Genomic DNA, 20635 nt, shown 5'->3' with positions numbered 1-20635 from the left:
TACTTTTCTATTCTTTTTAACCAAGTCTTGTTTGTGTCTCGATGCCCCATTTTCAGCACCTGTGACTTTTGTACTATCTGTACACAAGCACTCCTCTTGATAAAGCTGAGACTTGGACCAGGCTGTTTGGAAAGCCATTTTCCTCCTCGTTGCACAGCTAAAATAATGCAGTCAAATAGAGATGAAACTTTCCTTTAAAAATCTATAGGGCCAGACTTAATTAAATGCCTTATTCCTAGAACCTACATCCTTAGGGCTACGTGTAGATGTTCATGTGTTTTAAAGAGACTGAGAAATTCATTTGTGGAAAAGTTATAAAAAGGCAGATATATTTATGAAATGAAAATGAAGCTGTATTGTGGATCAAATTATATTTAAAGAGTTTATTAAACCTTAAATATATGTTAAGAGCAAAGGGACTCTACTCATCATTTTTTCCGAGGGCAATAATGGTATTGGGCCTGGCCTAGGATTTAATTTTGTAAGATGTATCATCATTTGTGAAAAAAAAAAAAAATGTAGAGTTGAATCTTTGTTATTTTTACTCGGACTGTTGCTGCAACTCTGCATTGAACAAATAAAGCATATTTATTTATTCTGTGTTTCATGAAGTTGTGCTTTTTCCCCTTTCACCAGAGAAGGATGCCGCATAGAAAATGTACTGAAGAATATCAAATGCAGAAAGTATGCTTTCAACATGCTACAGCTGATGGCTTTCCCCAAGTACTACAGACCTCCAGAGGGGACTTATGGAAAAGCTGACACCTAAGTTTACCAACATGTAAATAAACAGGAACACAAATATGCTTCCGTTGGAAAATCTCCACCGTTTTTCTGTTTTCATTGTTATGAATTTGTGGAAGGGGATGATCAGGAACGTTCACCCAGATATAGGGATTGCTTGAGTTAGTTATCAGCATATGACTCCGAAAGAAATCCATTAAACAAATCTTAAATCATATTGTGTTTCTAGTTCCAAGCTTCTATGTATTGATTCTCTCTGGTTGAGATCAGTTCAAAAAGTGTACATTTCATTCATGGGATTTTTAATGAAAGACATTCTGAGAAAAACCTAAGTTGCTTCAGGGGTTCTGGAGGTGGGATTCAGAGAGTGGCATTCTCACTCTAAAGCGATGATAGGAGTATCAAGGGGAGAGAGGCTTTGAGATACTTCCCATCTTTTCTCATATACAACCTGAGAGCCCATTTGTGGGCTTAAAAATATTTTTCTAGTGAATGGAAATTAGGGAGTGTTAACTTGTGAACCTGACTACAGAAGCAGTTCCTATGTGCTTGTAAAGACTCTGTCATCCTGTGAAGGTGTGACCAGTCCTTCTAAAAATGTTGATGGACAGTGTTAATAAAGCAATAAAAATACTTTTTGAAAACATGGGATCTTTTCAAAACTCTGACTTGGATTGATTTGCCCCATCAGCCTAAACTTCATGTAGTCAAGTTCATGAAAGACTGTAAAATATCTTTGAGGTGTTTTCTAGCATTTATCTTAATATGTCTCAATCAGTGATGTAACTATACATTGCCTGGCATAGATTAGTATATGTGAATGAACCTTTTAAAACTTATGCTACCATAATTAATGATAAACCAAAACAATTATTTCTCCTAAACTGAATTTCAAATTTGCCCTTACTTGGTAAAATAACACCATAAGTTTCCTAAAACTACAAATCAGACATTGCCTTAGAGATCATCGTGTATAACATTATAAATATTATAAATGGCTAAAGTACAAGGAAGATATGTCCCCAGTTACTCAGCTAGATGATTTTAGAACCCTGGTTACAATCCCTTCTTACCTTGTAGCTTGTAGCTTATCTGATCTGTAAATTGCCCCCCTAAATAGATACATGAAAATTTGGGAAGGATACTAGTTAAATAGGCCTTGGCATGTATTGCTATAATAGAAACTGAAAGTACAAAGGTCTAAACAAATGACATTTATTTTCTCCATATTTAAAGAATTTATATGTTTTCCGTTCTTATCCGAGGAGCATGCGATCCAGAGCATGAACCTCCCTTGGAAATGCCAGAGACCTGTTACATAGATACCTCTTAGTGATGACCACATTCAACAAATCATCTGTAGCTTTCCTAGCTGATATGATAGCTCCTCAACCAAGATACCTATTGAAATAGAGATTCCAAACAGATCTCCAGGCTCATGTTGGGCTTTTCAGATTGCTGCAATTTTAAATAACCCTCTGAGGCTTTTAATGCTAGAATTGTCAATCTGTTATTTTAGTTAAGGACTTATGGGCATTATACTTGAGGCAGTTGTCAAAATATTTACAGCCTTTTTCATGAAAAGATGCTGTGTGCTATGGATCTATTCATGGACAGGTTATCTTGTTCTCCTTTATACCTCATTCTCAATTTCAATGAGTAAATGTAATCTTTAAATTGTTCAGTTTCATTTAAAAATGGTAAGATTTGTGGTTATTTTCATTATCCCATTGGATTTAAGGTAAAACGGTTGGTATGACAATAATTCCCTTAAGTAACTGAGAAGCCACATTCAGTATATCAGATAGCAGTCTTGAGTTCCTTAAGTAATTTATCATCTTGTAAATATTCTTAGGAACAGTAGTTTTTGTTTGTATTTTTAAAAATGAAACCTCTTGATCAAAATATGAAAAGAATATTTATTAACCAGAAAACCAACAGTAGGGTTTTCTATTTGTGGAAGACATTTCAGTTTTGTTTTTTTGTTTTTTTTTTATGAAGTACTGTTATAGAAGTTCTCAAACAGTAGAACTTACTGTAATAGAAATGAAGGTAATGTATTTTCTCATTTATTATTAACATAGTTTTCTGCATTCCCCTATTGGAAACCTATATTTGTTCGTATTCTAAACGTAGATTTCATCAAGCAAATGTTTTTTCGTAGCGACAATAATGTCACCCCTTTCCTAAGAGATATTTCAAGTATCCTTGGAAAACTACTTCATTATTTCTTAAATTACTAAACCTTCCTAAATCAAAGAGAAAATGTTATACAAAAAGTTTTAAAAGCTCTTTTGTACAAACACAGGCTCAGTCATGCTTTTCTGCTTCCATTTTCACTTAAAAAGATGCACCAGTCATTCTGTTTTAAGAGATCACATTGAGCCAGACACTGAACCAAGAAAACATTTCCAAACAAGATAATTTTTTTTTGCTCAAAAACATGTTTGCCCTCTGATGTCATCAAAAGTAGATAACACTTTAGTATTAGCTATTTACAAAGTCCTACAGAAAGCATACTTAAAAACAAGGGAAAGTGCAATCCTGTTTATGTTTGACCCAGTGACAAAAGATCCAGAGCCTGCAAAATGCTCTGCAGAACAGCTGAACATAAAGTTTGAAATATTTTGTTGACGCAGACCCATATTTTAGATGTACCCTTGCATTTATTTCTTGTGCGATTGTTCCTTTCTTGTCAATATTACCTTGGGTTTTGTCCACACTCTGCCCAAACAATCCTTTGATGTAAATAGTTTGGTCAATCCAGTAATCCCATGAGTCAGAGCAGCTGTCTGATCCTGCTGACAGGTTGTACTGAAATGACCAGCTGCCTAGTGAGAGCAGGACGCCAGGTAACTAAGCTCCAGTCTTTACTTTATAAGACTATGACCTCTTGTTCTGAGGATGTGAGGTCTTAAAAGGAAGCATCTGGGTGGGAGATACTTCCCTTTTTTTCTCTCAACTAAATATGGTATTTTGCCTAGAATTTTCTTCCCAAGCAAACCCAAGCCCCTGCTATGTAAAGTTTGCTAGGTGCTGAGAGGAGAATAATAGTGGTGTGCCAGAAACTGGCTGGTCCTGACTCACAATACCTGACCATTAAATTCTGTAAGCCAGTTTTCAAAACACAACCATCATTAAATATTAAATTATAGAACACAATTGAATAAATCTTATTAAAAATGATAAAGCTTAATGTAGGCTAAATATTTTACTATATCATGCTATTTATATCTGCTGCTGAGGTTATTTATGCCAAATGTATCTGTCCAGCGGAAACATGATATTTATAATATGCTAACCAGGCTTCACTTCCTGACTCTGCATGCAGTAACATCACATAGGTAGCCTGAAATTGACCATGATGGGTGTTATACCCCAGAAACTGCCAAATGCTACCAACCCATACTTTGAATTCCTGGAAAACCACTTGTTAAACATTGACCAGCACAAAACTGGATCCCACCATCACTTTTTCTCCAGAAAATAATCGTAATTGGAAGCAGTATTATTAAAAAGATACTAAGTGTAGTCACCTTCAGATGGCTATAGTTTTGTCTTGGTTTATGCCCTCTTTAAAGACGCCTGTTAGACTATAAGTAATATTTGCTGTTTATGTTTATTCATATTTAAAACCGTCATAATAATTCATTAAAAAATGTATTTCTGTGGGACTCCCCTGGTGGGCTAGTTGCTCCACTCCACTGGACTCAATGCTTCCAATTCGCAGAGCACAGATTGGATCCCTGGTCAAGGAACTAATGCCCCACTGTGTGGCCAAAAAGTGAAATTTCCAAAAATAAATAGATAAAAATTATCTATGATGTTCTGCAAGGGAAATCTTAGCAATGCAGCTTTTGTGTAAGCAATAACAACTTCAGGCAAAATTCAAGGAAATGTTAGCCTAATTAGAAAATCACTAAAAATGCACTTCAATATCAGTTTTTAAGTTTATAATTTTAGCATTTGCTAAAAGCTGGAAAAGCAGTAACATACTACCAGGCCCAGATTCTAATAAATATAGCTCAATTGGAAACCAAACTGTTAGATTAAACAAATTAAACTCTGGCAGTATGCTAAATCACACAAATGTTTAGGTGTTTGATTCCAAACAGTGGTTTAGTTCAACATACAGGCCACCTTTTATAATCTTTTGAGAAATAAATCAACTTTCATCACAAGTTTAAGAAACTGGTCTGAGAAAAACTGGTCAGCAGTTGCAGAGTGAAGCAAATAATATTGAATACAAGGCATCTCTAGTAGCTGGAGGCTTTACAGATTATGTGCTACTGAAGGAAATAATTTGCTGAGAGTTGTATAGTGGATTGACAATTTTAGGTAAATTCACAGAATCCACATTCATTTAGCCCAGCTGCAATCTGCAAGAGTTTTGCTTTTTCTCTTCCATATTTATATCTCATTACTTTATAAAGAAACTACCAATGTATTAGATCTTTTGTTTCTTTGGAAGAAATTTAAGTTACAACTTTCCAAACAGATGTTATCTCTAGAAAAAACTTTAAGAACAGAAAAATGCAGTTAATGTTTTAGATAAAATATGGCAGGCCAATTAGGTATAAAGTTAAGGTATAGAAATTTGGGTTTTTTCTTTCTGAGTTTAGTGCAAATTAAACACTCTTAGTTTTATTTCTAAGCATATAAGAGGAAACCTAAAGCATTTCTGATGTCAAAGAAACAAATCATATCTGGCTATTAGTATCAAGGAGGTAGGAAAACATTATAAGGTAGTATTAACTTAAAATATGTACATGCCATCAGCTCTCCTGAGCATGAACTTTTATAAATTGCATGAATAGTCAGAATTTTAAATTTAAAGGAAAACATGACTCACAGTGAAGTATAGCACCCAGAGAGACTGAACATTAAAGGAGAGAAGACCTACTACAAGTGTTGTTGCCCGATAAACTATATGTTGCTTATCTTTCATGCTGTGCTCAGTTGCTCAGTCATGTCCAACTCTCTGCAATCCCGTGGGCTGTAGCCCACCAGGTTTCTCTGTCCATGGGATTTCTCAGGTAAGAATACTTGAGTGGGTTGCCATTTCCTCCTCCAGGGGATCTTCCTGACCTAGGGATGTCTCCTGCAACTCCAGAATTGGCAGGTGGATTCGTTACCACAAAGCCACTTATCTTTCCGTCTTTCTTTAAGCTGTTGCGCTTTCATACTCGTGGTATGAAACATTCACAGTCTCCCTAAATTATCAGAACACTCTAAGGTCACACAAGGGCACAGCTCAACAGTACATCTTTACTGATGACTTGGTGCAATTTTATTGACTGGCAGGCAGTATTGACTCAAATGTTAGCAAGATTACTATATTATCTACATATTAGTAGCTGTTATGATGCTTTTATATCACTATAAATATTAAACGCCATTTCATGTCAGGGAGCTTTCAGATTTTAAAAGGCAGATGCCACATTTCTGTAACTGTATGTACACTCCCATTTCACATCACATGTGCAATCCTTTGTACACATACACTCTTGCGGAAATTTTATTATTTTATTTAACCTAATATGTGATTTTCAGATTCTTGTGGTACTTAGCTGAAACATTTGCATTTGTTTTCTTTTCATGTTAAATATATATTCCAGATCAACCAATAATGTGTAGTCCTAGGAAATGAGGCACAAAGAGGTTAGATCACTTTATATTGTCATTTGAAGAAATATCATTTTGTTTTATTGTTCTGTGTAAACCATATTCATTGTACATTGTGTGTGTATTTTTTTAATAAATGTGATTTTTATTTTTTATGTTTCTGTCTTTTTCATTTCAAATATCAAATTATACATTTTTTTCATTTTTGTCAATGTAAAAATCTCTAAAACTTTATTAAAATAGCAGAAGCGTAGCCTAAATAGTATTTCAAAGAAAATAGACTAATTTTCTGATGACGTGTAATTGCAGTGCAAATTTTATATTGATATTAGGTTAACAACTATTAATAGCAGAATGCATCTTTCAGGGTTGCTGTTCTATGGGACTAAAATCAACTATAATTTTAAAAGATGTAAGAACCAGATGCTTCATCTTTGGGCAAATCACTGATCTTTGTAATACTGATTATATTAGTCATTTGAGCACATGAGATAACTTTTCCTTATTCGCTCTTTGGATCTTATCGATTATAAGTCATTATAGCAGTTGATGGTAGAAGGTAAATCCCAAAGAGTTTTAATTCCATGCTATAGCAAAAAAAAAAAAAAAAGTTAAAATGAGACTGTTGACTACATGTAAAGAAAGAAAGGAGTTTTACCATCTGGAGAATTCAAGAGCATATCTGATCCTATAGCAAGAAACTCTTAGTAATGTCATTATCATCAGTATGTGTTCATACTAATACGTCTTTCTACATCTGATCAGGAACAATACTAGAGGCAGCTCCACGGTGAAACCATTCATAGCAAATTATAGCAAAATGCTACCTGCCATAAAACCAGTAGGGTTGTGTGAGTGAAGTAAGAATACTCTTCTCTTAAACACCCATGCAAAGGTTCCTTGAGTGTTGTAAATGACATACGCACACAACTGTCAGAGGACAAGGGACTCAGAAAATATGTTCCAGAGCTATCAAGAGGGAAGTTGGGAGGGTAGGTGGATATAGTTGGAGCGTGTTCAGCCAGCACCCATAAAATCCCAGGTAGCCACATGGTCATGCTTCTGTGGCTCCCTATAACAACAAAAACTGAGTTCTCTGTTCTCTCAACGGTCCTGATGAGTAAGGGTGACCCAAGAATAGATTTTTAAATAAATTTTAACTGAGAAGTTAAAATGAGAGAGGAAGCACACTGGGGTGAATACCAAGAATATGACACTGAGCTACCAAAAGTTCCCTTCTCTCCTAAGCCATGAGTTTATTGCTATAGCCCTTCATTTCAGAATTAAACAATAGCAGTGAGGCTGATGATCTGCTTCTTGCCTAGAGTGATAACTTCTCAGTTTTCAAACAGATAGATCATAAGCCACCACATTCTTGGTGATAATTCACCTTTGAATTTAAGTGATCTGTTTCCTCTGCTTGCTTCCTACATTGAAGGATTGCCCAAGGTCTGCACTCAGAATTGTTCTTTTCTCATTCAAAATGTGCTCCTTTGAGGTCTTTAATTATTATTTCTAAGGAGAAAATTCTAGGACAGAGCTAAGGAATGTCGGCTTTTGAGGCCGAATACCTGGATGCAAATCTGATTCCCCTACTTTGTTAAATGTGGATGTATAATGCAGACAGATGTCAAGTTACTTAACGTTTTCCTGTCTTCACATCCTTATCTGTAAAATGAGGGCTATAGTGTTAACTGACCAGGGTTCTTGGCCTCCTTAATCAATATATTGATCAGAGGCCAGACAAATTCAGGCAAGGCTTTACTGGGGCCCCCGCTGCAACAAGGGGGAGCTGGCGCAAGCAACATGTTCTCCTGCTTGCTTGTTCCTCAGGGGGATTGAGGTCATTTCTTAAACAGTGTGAGAATAGGGGTGTGTCCAGGGGGCTGGCTGGAGGGGTGGCTTAGGTGTTTTGCCCACCGCTCTCGTGGTGGTGAGTGCAGGGGGCATGCGCAGTACCCTGCTTTTGCTCCAGACTTTTGAAAATGGTAGCATGGTATTTTGGCATCTTTGTATCTTCGTCCAGAATTTGTCCTAACTGTGCATGCACAGTTATTTTTAGTCCCATTCAGTTTCTTTGTATTTTGTTGCTCGTGGAGAGTAGTGTCCAGCTCCAAGCATTGCACCGCTGCATCAAAGGGTCCCAGATCCCAGACCTGTCTCAACAGTATGACTTAACGCAGTATTTCTCAATGAAAAGTGAGTGAGAACAAGTATGTTTAGCCCTATGCCCCATGCTCGCTGTGCTGGGTTTTCTCTGTTGGCCCTTAGCCTCCATTTCCACTGTGGTTTAGGCCCCTGAAATCCCACTTGCTGGAACACAAGGGCCAGAAGACTAAAAACTACTTTTCCTCAGCTCCCTTCCCATGAGACTTCAGGGTATCCTACAGGTTCTGCCAATGACACCCACCAATGCCATTTCAGGAAACTGGAAGGAAGACGGCAAGGGATGGGAAGTGTTGACCTCTTGTGAACCTAAGTGGACTCACAGACACATCCAAGTGGAGAGTAAGTGCAGGTGGGCTCCCACATCTGTTGTCAATTCTGCAGCTTGCCAATGGCAATGACTGTAACTTCAGCATGGTGACCGCCATAGCAATAGCATTTTTCTAACCTATGGGCTGGTGTGGTTCCTGGCGGCTGGATCAAAGGGGCTTGATGTTAGGAACCTGATAAGAATCCTCTTCTGACATGAAGTTCCTCTAAACTTTCCAATGATAATTGTCAAATTCCCCATATTGCACATACTGTATTGTTTTCTGTTAAAGATGACAGGATTCCATTTCACGCACTGAACTCTGGTTGAACTTATTGAACTTATTCAATACATTTTTCTCTGTAGAAGTTGTTGCTCATTAACTTATTTGTCTTTGATTTTTCAGGTGGAATTCAGCACCACCTTTTCCAAGTAGCTGCTGCCTATTTCTGTATGTATATGTTTTACGATATGTTTAATATCATCACCATCTTCCCAATTTACACACAGCACTCCCTGGATTCCTGTCTCTGCTAACAGAATCTGTATCCTTGTCACAAAGGTTGACAAGCTTGAATCAGCTTTAAGTCTCCTATCTCTGTTGACATATAATATTCCATTTGTCACTAAGGTCTGTCCAGGTTACCGCCATCTGTCTCGAATCTTCTACTTCCCCCTTCATAGCCACAGCTATTTTCTTCACATGCATTCTCCATCCACCTTCATGACTATAGTTCTGTTCAAACTAAATGAAGTTTGATATTCAGTGAAATCGACGATTTGGAATATCTTTCTTATCTTCCAAGGCTTATTTTCTATCTCCTGCAGTTTATCCTCCATACATATATACACTAGGAGTTACACACACTCACATTCAGACACCCAGATTTTCTCCCAGGTTTTCTCTGAGGCTATTTCCATTCACCTCACCATTTCCAAAGCTATAGCTCAAAGTGGAATTTCCTATGTCTCTTATTCTAAAGCTATTTTCTCATATAACTGTAAATGAAATTAGTCTCCACTGTTCAAAGTCTTCTGTAATATACCCTATGCCAGCCATTCATTCATTTACATATTAATTTTTTCCATCTTTCATTCATTCAGAAGATCATTTGCAGGGATTTCCCGGTAGTCCAGTGGTTAGAACTTCACATTCCAATGTAGGGAGTGCAGATTTGATCCCTGGTGAGGGATTTAAGATCCCACATGCCTCATAGCCAAAAACCCAAAACATAAAAAAAAAAGGACTATTATAACAAATTCAATACAAGACTTTTAAAAAATGGCCCACATCAAAGAATCTTAAACAACCAAAAGATACTTTGAGTGTCTGTGTAGCTGGCAGACAAGGTGGGTACCAGGTGTTTAGGGGTAGACAAGAGACATGGGTCTAAAATTCATGAAGTTCACAGTTCAGGCTAGTGATGAAGGGTAGACAAAAATAAAGCCAAACAATGACAATAACTGATTATGAGTGATCTGTATGATATGAAGTAAATGATCTAGGAATTTTGACAGAGAATAATGGTATAAGTGATTTATAAAAGGTGGTCAAGCTGTAAAGGAGGAGAATTATCCAACCAAAGGAAGATAGAGACGAACAGTGTAGTAAAACCATTGCCGGAACCACGGAGTATGGGGCATGGAGAATGCAAGATTAAAGTTATGGGAAAAGGATTTAAGTTCTATTTTATGTGCAGTTAGAAGAAATCACAAGGTTCCAAGCAGGAGATCAAAGTGACTTAAGTTTATATTTTTAAAGGCTGACTCCAGGTGCTTGTGGAGGCTGGATTATAGGAAATCAAAACTGAAAGTATGAGGTCACTGGAAGGATATTGCAATATAATAAGTGATGGTGTTGGACTTGGATGAGACAGTAAAAATTAAAAGTAGAGAGAGTAACTCAAGCAATATTTAGGAAGTAAGAATGGCTAGTCTTGTTGATGGCCTGGCAGTTGGGGAGAGTACAGGGACCAAGTAATTAAGGTGAGTTTAATTTCTGACTTGAGTCACTGAAAAGTGATGGTAACATACTGAGATGAAAAAAAAAAAAAAAAGGAGAACAAGAGTAGGTTTGAGGGGAAGCCAGTTGTTTGGCTTTGAACATGGCAAGTTCAGCTGCCTAATTCCTCCAATCCAAGCCGAGATTCAAGTATGGAATTCATGGACCTGGAACCAGGGAGAGTCTAAAGTGGGACTCGAGGAACAGTGTAAGCTGTCATCATGAGTAAATGAATAGAAACACTCAGAATAGTAGTCAGCACTTGGTGGCTGAAAGTGACAAAAAATTTTCACTAGCTTAAACGAAAAGGCAATTTCTTGACTCAAACTGGAAAAGAACAGGGGTTGAGTTATAGGCACATCTGCTGTAGGATGTTTAAATCTTTCAGTGATGATTTGCATTATCTCAACCTCTCTCTCTCACTCTCTCTACCCCCTCCCATCATGGTTTTTTTTTTTTGCTATTCTTTCCCATGTCTTAGTGCAATTTTCCAGAAAGTCTCTGCCAGTACGGTATTTTCAGCATACATCTCACAAGAAGAAAGAAATCCTTTCTCTCTCAACGATTCTATCAGTCCCCAAAAGGACTCTGTTCAGTCAGTGTATTTTGGGTGGAGACTCTGAGGGACCCCTTTGTGCCCCTCTCTACCTCTGTGGCAGGTGAAATGGACACATCTCCATCCCTTTCTATAGTATTTGTTGCTATTGTTTAGTCGCTAAGACATGTCTGACTCTTTGAGACCCCATAACTGTAACCTGCCATGCTCCTCTGTCCATGGGATTTCCCAAGCAAGAATACTGGAGTGTAGTGCCATTTCCTTCTCCAAGAGATCTTCCCAACCTAGGGATTGAATATGATGTTCCTGCGTTGCAGGTGGATTCTTTACCATCTGAGTCATCTGAGCAGCCCTTATATGACACTGGAAAAGATTAATTCCCAAGAGGAAAAGCCAGTAGGGAAATGGACTTCCATTTCAACTGGGGAGTAAGTATAGTAAGAAAAAATTGTAAGACCAAGCCTTCAGGAACTTTAACATTAAAAGTTTGGGTTATAGTAAAAGCAACCTGCTTTATGATAAGAATTACTTTACTGTAAAATTGCATTTTATCTTGGAGATTGATTCTAAAGTCACTAGTAAGATAAAAATGAAAAGCAATTTCACTGAAATAAATATAACTGAAGAAACAACTATAACACCACAGTGAGAGGCAAGAGGTCTAATGAGGTCCGGATTTGCCATTAACCCCGAGTGAATCAGTTCATTGTTATTTTCCATTTCCCCCATGTTAACTGAAGATAGCATAACTCTATGCCTTTCACTTGTTAGCTTCATAAACAAGGAGAGAAGTCACCTGAAAGGAAGCTGAATGCATCACCTCTGGAATATTTTTTATTTCAGAGGTCCCTGACTTATGTCTAAAGAAAAGTGCTCGGACTTGAATTGATTTGCCTTTAAAGAGAAAGAAAAAGGAGGGCTAAACATCCTTTCACGTTTGTTTCATGTTTTTAGTGAGCAATATCCTCTAGGAAAATATCTGTGGTCTCTCATTACACAGTGTACAAATTGTTATTCATACATTGATGATACATATACACATACAATTCATACACTGTTTCGATTGGTGTGGGGATATCCATAGGTTAGCCTCTCTCTTCTGATATTCACGTACCTACAGATGTGACATTTTCTTTCAGAAACTGGAATAGGAAGGGGTATTCCCTAATTTGTTTCATGAGGCCAGTATTATCAACATGTCATAATTAACTGCAGACCAGCATCTTTCATAAAGTGATGGAAAGCTTCTAAACAAAATTTTAGCAAATCAAGACAAGTGGGATTTATCACAGAAATAACCTAGTTTAATATTTGAAAATGAATCAGTATAATTATCAATCATATTAATCATATTGTTAATCATATTAACAAAGTTAGATTAGAAAAGCTATATGATCATCTCATATATTATTTGACAGAATGCAAAATTCATTCCTAAAAAAAAATAACTATCGTAAAACTAGCAGTACAAGGGAAAACTCTTCAACCGATAGACAGCATCTATATAAAATCTACAGTGAATACTTTACTTGATGGTAAAAGGCTGCATTATTTCCCTCTGAGATCAGGAATAAGACAAGCACATTTGCTCTCACTACTTCTGAAAATTTTTCTAAAGTTTTGAGCAGATCAACAAGGCAAGGAGAATAAACAAAAGGCACCCCGTTATGAAAGAAGTTGTTAACCCATCTTTATTTGCAAGCAATGTGATCAAATATGTAGAAAATCCAGTGGAATCTACACTGAAAACTGGAAGTAAAAGTGAATTTAACACACTTACAGAACACCAAGTCAATGGACAAAAAGCAATTGTATTCCTAACGATCAATGCCAATGCAATGAAAGTACCATTTACAAAGGTATAAAGTTAAGTCAATAAGATTTTTTTCAATAAATGGTGTTGGAACAATTGGATGTTCATACAAAAAGACTTTCATGAATACATTAAACTTTCAACAACAATTCACTCAAAATGTAAATGTAAAACATAAAATTATAAAACTTCTAGAAAAAACATAGGGGAAATATTTTTGACTTTGGGTTAGGCAAAGAATCCTTATATCATAAGAACAAATCGTAAAAAAGAATTAAAAAATTGAATTTTATTGATTAGAAACTTCTGCTCTTCATTTTACATTGTTAAGAGAAGGAAAAGTCTAGTCACAGACTTGGGGAAAATACACGTATATCATATAGCAAACAAAGAATGTGTACTTAAAAAATGATTTAGTAACTTAATATACTCAGCAATAGGTGGAAAAAACTACTCAATTAAAAAAAGTTATGAGCAAAATGTTTGAATAAACACCTTACCAAAGGAGATACATGATGGCTAAAATGACATAGAAAGATGCTTAACATTATTAATCACTAGGGAAATGCAAGTTGAAACCACCATAAGATGCTCAAATATGTGAACCAACTGGAATTCTCTCATGTGGCTGCTGCTGGGAACACACAATGATGTAGCCTCTTTGGAAAACAGTTTGACAGTTTCCTATACAGTTAACATAGTACGACAGCGAAAGTTGCACAGTCGTGTCTGACTCTTTGCGACCCCGTGGACTGTAGCCCGCCAGGCTCCTCTATCCATGGAACTCTCCAGGCAAGAACACTGGAGTGGGCAGCCATTCCCTCCTCCAAGGGATCTTCCCAACCCAGGGATCAAACCCAGATCTCCTGCCTTGCAGGCAGATTCTTTACTATTTGAACACCAGAGAAGGTTAACATAAGTTTACTACATAACTTAACCATCTCATTCTTAGGCATTTACTCAAGAGAAATAAAAGTGCAAGTCCATAGAAACCTGTGCACATTTATGGGAAATTTATCATGGCCATAACCTGAAAACAAATCAAATGTCCTTCAATCACCGAATGGATAGAAAAAAACTGATACATTCACACATTATAATGCTACTCAACAGCACAGAAGAACATACTACTTCCCTGTCCAGTAATACTGATAAATCTTAAGTTCATTGTGCTAATTTAAAAAAAATTCAGATCCCAAAGACCACATACTGTAAGCTTCAAGGCATTTTGACGAGAAGAGGTTAGTGATTGCCAAGAACTGTGTGTGAGAAGAGGGTCTAACTGCAAAAAGATAACATGAGTAAATTTTTGGAGGAGATTGAACCATACTACAACTTGGCTGTGGTAATATATAGAACACTCTAGGCATTTGTCAAAACCCATAATCTATATAAAATGAAGAAAACATAATTTTTAATAATTTATAACCTTAAAGAGAAATGAACTATCAAGCAAATACTTGGAATAATGTGTCTTACGAAGTGAAAGAAGCCAGTCTGAAAAGGGTATATACTAAATGATTCCAGCTATATGATATTCTGGAAAAGGCAAAAGTATAGTTGTAAGAAGATAAGTGGCTGCCAGGAGTTAAGGAGGAAGATGAGAGCACAGAGGGTTGGGGCCAATGAAACTATTCTGAATAATACAGTAATGGTGGGCACGTGCCACTGTGCCTTTGCCACAATCCAAAAAGCACCAAGCGCGAACTCTAACGTAAAGCATGATCTTACGTGATAACGATGTGTCAATGCAGGTTCATCGGGTGGATCACTGTGAAGAAGGATGTCTATAGGAGAGGCTGTGCATGTGTGGGGCCAGGAGGCATCTGAGAAATCTCCATATCCGCCAACGTTGCTGTGAACTGAAAACTGCTGTTGAATATAAAGTCTATTGAAAAGTAAAAACAATTGTAAAACTTCAGCAATGTCTCAATCATTCTCTGAGAGAGGAGAAAGGATACGGTGGTATTTTTACACAGATGTAGTAATCTTATATTCAGATCCAGTTAACTACTCTTTAAAAGAAGAAAGCTTCTAAAAAAAAAGAAGAAGAAGAAAGCTTCTAATTGAGTTTAACTTCATAGATCATGAACTCCAGATGGGTACGCTGATTAAAATCTAGATTTTCACCATCTATCTTTTTGTCTTTAAATGCCATTTGAGTTGTATGGACAACAGTGAGTTCTAAATGCTGACTTAGGGGCAGGGAGAAACTTGCATTTCAATCAAGCGCAGGTCACTGACAACTGTCTATGTATCCACTGTTAACTCTGGATGCTTTAAAATTGAGACTCTGAGAGATCTGGCATTAAACTAAAACAACTCAGGCTATGAAAGAAATATTCCCTGCCAAAATTGCTTAGATTATAGCAGCTGAAGTAACTGCAACTTTGCCCAGATGCAAAAACCCCTTAGTCTAAAACTGAGCATATAATGAATTGGTGAAGCCCTAAATACTCCTAGCTTTGTAACTCATAAGGACAAGATGATTGGAATTTTCCATTTAAAATTCTTTAGATTTTGACATCTTACTATTGTAAGTTACAAGAGGATTTCATTTGTAGATTTTAAATCTCCCCGGGAATTTAGTAATGGAAATAAATGTGGACATCTTTATTTGTTGTCATTTTATATTGGCTCACTTTTACATTATTATTGATTCTTATCAAATAATCTTATGGAATTTTGTGCAATATGGATGGATATAACTTGGGAAGTAAAATTGAGAGTGAAATATAGAGAGCTTGGAGTTTTTTAATATGCCATGCTGACTCATTTAAAAACCCTCTGGTGGCAATATAGTCATCCCAGAAGTATTCACAAAACTGTGGTTGAACAAATAAATAAATTGTAGATGATGAAAGCTGTGTTTCTCCCTGAGAAGATAGTTACAAATAAGGAAAGAGAAAGGATAAAATAAACCCTGTAGTAGTAGACTGGAATCAGAACCATCAGTATAATTTAATGTTTTATATATGTGTATATATATATATCTTTATAAGCATATATACATACACATAATCCCTGGTGGCTCAGTGATAAGAAGAAAATGCCTGAAATGTAGGAGATGTGTGTTCAATCCCTGGGTCAGGAATATTCCCTGGAGAAGGAAATGGCAACCCACTCCAGTATTCTGGCCTGGGAAATCCCATGGATAGAGGAGCCTGGCAGGCTACAGTCTGTGGGGTCACAAGAGTCAGACATGACTTAGTGACTAAACTACCACCACCACAGCTACATGTACACAGAAGCATACATGCATGTACATATATACATACACAGGTAGGTGGACATAGAAATGCAGATTTCTGTATGTGCCTGGAAAAGTATGCATATATGCATTTCTGAGGAAATGTAGACTCTATGCACTAAGACCACTGAGAAGTCATATACCAGTAGCAATGAACACACCTAGATATTGGTTTCTAAATTCATTTTCTAATAAAAGGAAGCAAGATTACTTGAATAAATGTTTTTTCCAGGGTGGGGGGCAGGGAAAGTGCAGATGAACCCGGACCATCTTGAGGTGTCAGAAAGTAAAGACAAACACAAATTAAAACAAAGAACAAAAATCAAAACAAAGAACAAAAATCAAAACCAACACAGCAGGAAAATATCAGGAGAACACAAAAGTCAACCTGAACAATCCTGCCCACAGTTGGAAAAATTAGTAATACAAAGTAAATAATGATAGTATTAAATTATGAGCCTCAGAATAAAATAAACATGAGATAAAAATAAATGATTGCATCAATGAATAAATGAAGGAAAAGAAGAAACTTAGCCTAACAAAAAATGCCAATTGATGGATATAGGAGAAAAGACTGCAGAAAGTCACCATTAGCAATTACTCTCATGGTGGTGGTGGTGGTGATTTAATTGCTAAGTCGTCTCTGACTCTTGTGACCCCTTGGACTGTAGCCCTCCAGGCTCCTCTGTCTATGGGATTTCCCAGGCAAGAATACTGAAGTAGGTTGCCATTTCCAGCTCAGGGATCAAACCCAAGTCTCCTGCATTGCATGTGGATTCTTTACCAACTAAGCCAGCAGGGAAGCCCAATTACTCCCATGGTCATTAGCAATAAAATATATCCATATCATTTACAAACTGTTGTATGGGTATGTCACCCCTCTGGTACTCCTCAAATCTATATACTCAGTCCAATAGAGAAAAACTATCAGACGATCACAAAATACCTAACCAGTACCTTTCAGATTGCCAAGTTCATGAGTTACAAAGAAACACAGAGAGCTGTGATAGAAGTGACTAGGCATGGCACTGAATGCAGTGTGGGATCCTGGGTTGGATCCTGGAACAGAAACTGGGAAATGTAAATAAAGTCTCTGCTTTAGTGAATAGTGTTGTACCCATGTTTGTGTAAGAGGTTAGCATTTGGAAGGGTCAGGAAGAGTTGTGTGGGAACTCTGTACCACCTTAACAACTCTTCTGTAAGTCTAAAACTACCTCAGAATTTAGAAAAAATTCAGTACTTCTATCTCTGACACCTGGCTCATTGTCTACCTCCTAATTTGTTCAGAACATGGACAGGAAATGAAGATACATATTAGTTCCCTAAAATCTCACTTAAAAATAACTCTTGTTCAAATTCTTAGTTTAAATGTCATAACAGATAATAGACGAAGTGATTTTTTTTCTAGCACAAACTTTATCACTCATCTTTTTTAAAACTGTCAGACCATCTAAGAAGATTTGTATGAGAATTTTATTTGAATTATTTCTCTGTTTGTAAATCTTTTTAGTAAATATATTTTCTAAATATTATAGGAATAGGCTGATTCAAAAGATCTGATATAAATACCTGAGAGAAAATTAAGTTTAAATATGATTTTAAAATTCTTAATGGAAAATATGCCTTATGAGAAAAACTTACCTTTCTCATAAAAATAATAAAATAATTTTGAGGCATTTCTTAAAATTATTTTTCCTAGAATATTTTTCTGAGGGAGAAAGCTGCAAGGATATTAAACATTTTGTTCTCTACCTGAGGGATGACAGTAGAAATTAGATTTTAACTTTGTGTATTTAAGAAAAATATACATTTGGTTTTTTGTCTTTAAATTGATTCTACATCAATATCCTTTTTAGCACGGATCTTTTTTTTCCATTTAAAGAATATGAGCACTCAATGTTTACAAATGAGAGAACTGTAAAAAGCTTTTCTGTATAAATTAATTCAAATTTCACCCATGTTGCATATATAATAGTTGAAAATCTTTGGATCGGCTTAGACCAAATGCTAAAAGTGTTCTGGACCAGGAGGGAAAAGCACTTAGACAAAGCAAGTGAACACATTATCTGACTCTTAATACCTTGGAACCTAAAACCAATAAGAGACTACCAAAAAACTTTTTTAATATATTAAGATGTATAATGAATTCTCAGAAAGAGAAAAGAAGAAACCTGCCTGGAATATGCAATTGATTTTGCTCACAGATGCTGCGCTAAAAAATAGATTTGAAGACGATGGAGTAAATCATCAAGAAAGCTAAAAAGCACCTGCTGCTCTTGCATTAAATCCAGTCATTAAGATTAGCAGAGAGAAGTTACTCTTATATAATACAATTCTAACTACCTAGAAAGCTCCACATAGACTTCAATGCAAATTTTAATACATTTTAGACATTCAATGACTTCTTAATGAGTTGAATTGACCTTTGATCAGAGAAGGCTGCATTGGTGCTAAGGTATCAAGTAAAATATATTTCTTCTTAAATAAATTAAAGGCAACAAAAATATATTTAAAAACAAAATTCAATTGAGTCAATTTTAAAGATCTTGTTAGCTTTGTCCCATGATACATGAATAGGGACAACCCAATAGACAGAGAGATTTGAGGAGCTATACAAAATGAAAGACAGGAAAGAGATCAAGGAAGTTATTCTAGGCAAAAAGTAGGTTGGTCATTGCGAGGTTACTTTCTCTTAAAAGGTGGCAGGAGTCTATCAGGCAAATGACCTCATCAGAGCTGATCATACAATTCCTGATTGATTGATGTAAGATTTCATTTCTGGGGGAACCAAAACTGTGATTAAGTTAAATCTCGGTCTTAGTGATGTGGAGCTTAGCATAAGTGACTTCATTGGGAAAGGTTGTATTGCTTTTTTAACACTGCTACCCTTTTGCCTGCTGAGGACTGCTTGTTGTACTGAATCTCTCTGTACAATTATTTTCAGTATAGGGATTGATAAACTATTTTTTCCTAGTTTTCAGGAGTTTTTGGTCTGTTTTGTCTTGGACAGAGAGTCATCTGGCCTAGAATGATGTGTGTATTGTTTTATCTGAAAAGAATTGTATCAAAAATGAAATTCACTCTTGCTCTAACTCCTGTTCGTTCTGAGTGTGATTTTGAAATAAACAAATTAGCAAAGTGACTCCCATATATGAAGGTATTAAAACTGTGAAATAGGTTAACTCTCCTATTGGTTTACTAGTGTTGTTGCGTCAGAAATGGTTCTGTCTCTTTTGCTTAGTTTCTTCCATTTTTAAATGGGGTTAGTACAGTTGATCCAAAACACACGGAAAGGAATGACTTGTTTTCCTGAAATAATATAGTATTTTAAAAGATCTGGAGTCCTTGAATATTGAATATCATTTAGGAATAGGATATTTTTAGTTGCTTTGTGAATTCTTTTTGCATACTATTTTAAACATTCTTTTCTTTAAAGGCTTTATAGAATTTGTTACGATACTGCTCCTGTTTTATGTTTTGTTTTTTTTGGCCTTGAGAAATGTGAAATCTTATCTCCCCAAGCAGGGATCAAACCTGAGCTCCCTGCATTGGAAAGGTGAAATCTTAACCACTGGACCCTCAGGGTAGTCCCTTCATGGTATTTTTGATAGATGTGATCCATGTGAATTTGAGCAACTAAAATTGCTTTTTAATTTTTTTTAGTCTTCTAATAAAGAATAAAAAAATACATCCTCTGATTTTAGTTCTGTAAGATGGCACCCCACTCCAGTACTCTTGCCTGGAAAATCCTATGGACGGAGGAGCCTGGTGGGCTGCAGTCCATGGGATAGCTAGGGGTCAGATACAACTGAGCGACTTCACTTTCACTTTTCACTTTCATGCACTGGAGAAGGAAATGGCAACCCTCTCCAGTGTTCTTGCCTGGAGAATCCCAGGGCCGGGGGAGCCTGGTGGGTTGCCATCTATGGGGTTGCACAGAGTCGGACATGACTGAAGTGACTTAGCAGCTTAGCAGCAAGATAACTACAAATGTCCATAAGATGTCTGTTTCCCAAATGAAAGAAATCTATTGTATATTGAACTTGTACTAACTAGGAATTGTATTTTTATATCTGCTAGCATCCTTCTTCCCTCTTAACCACCTTTTGTGCATTACCAAATCATAGTTCTGAAGTCATCTGTTATTTCTACTTTTGTTTTACAGATTT

General features: G+C 36.4%; 1 protein-coding gene across 1 annotated transcript in view; it reads left to right on the top strand.

Annotated features, from left to right (window-relative positions):
- INPP4B (inositol polyphosphate-4-phosphatase type II B) overlaps positions 1-6524 on the top strand; it is a 736226-nt gene extending 729702 nt beyond the window's left edge. Inside the window, exon 25 of the mRNA XM_018061563.1 lies at positions 637-6524. Coding sequence (XP_017917052.1) covers positions 637-769 — 133 coding nt within the window. The 3' untranslated portion in view covers positions 770-6524. The remainder of the gene's footprint in view (positions 1-636) is intronic.

Source organism: Capra hircus, chromosome 17 (genome assembly GCF_001704415.2).
Source record: "Capra hircus breed San Clemente chromosome 17, ASM170441v1, whole genome shotgun sequence".
NCBI lineage: Eukaryota > Metazoa > Chordata > Mammalia > Artiodactyla > Bovidae > Capra > Capra hircus.
The sequence above is the reverse complement of the archived record's forward strand: the minus strand, read 5'-3'. Positions and strand labels throughout refer to the sequence as shown.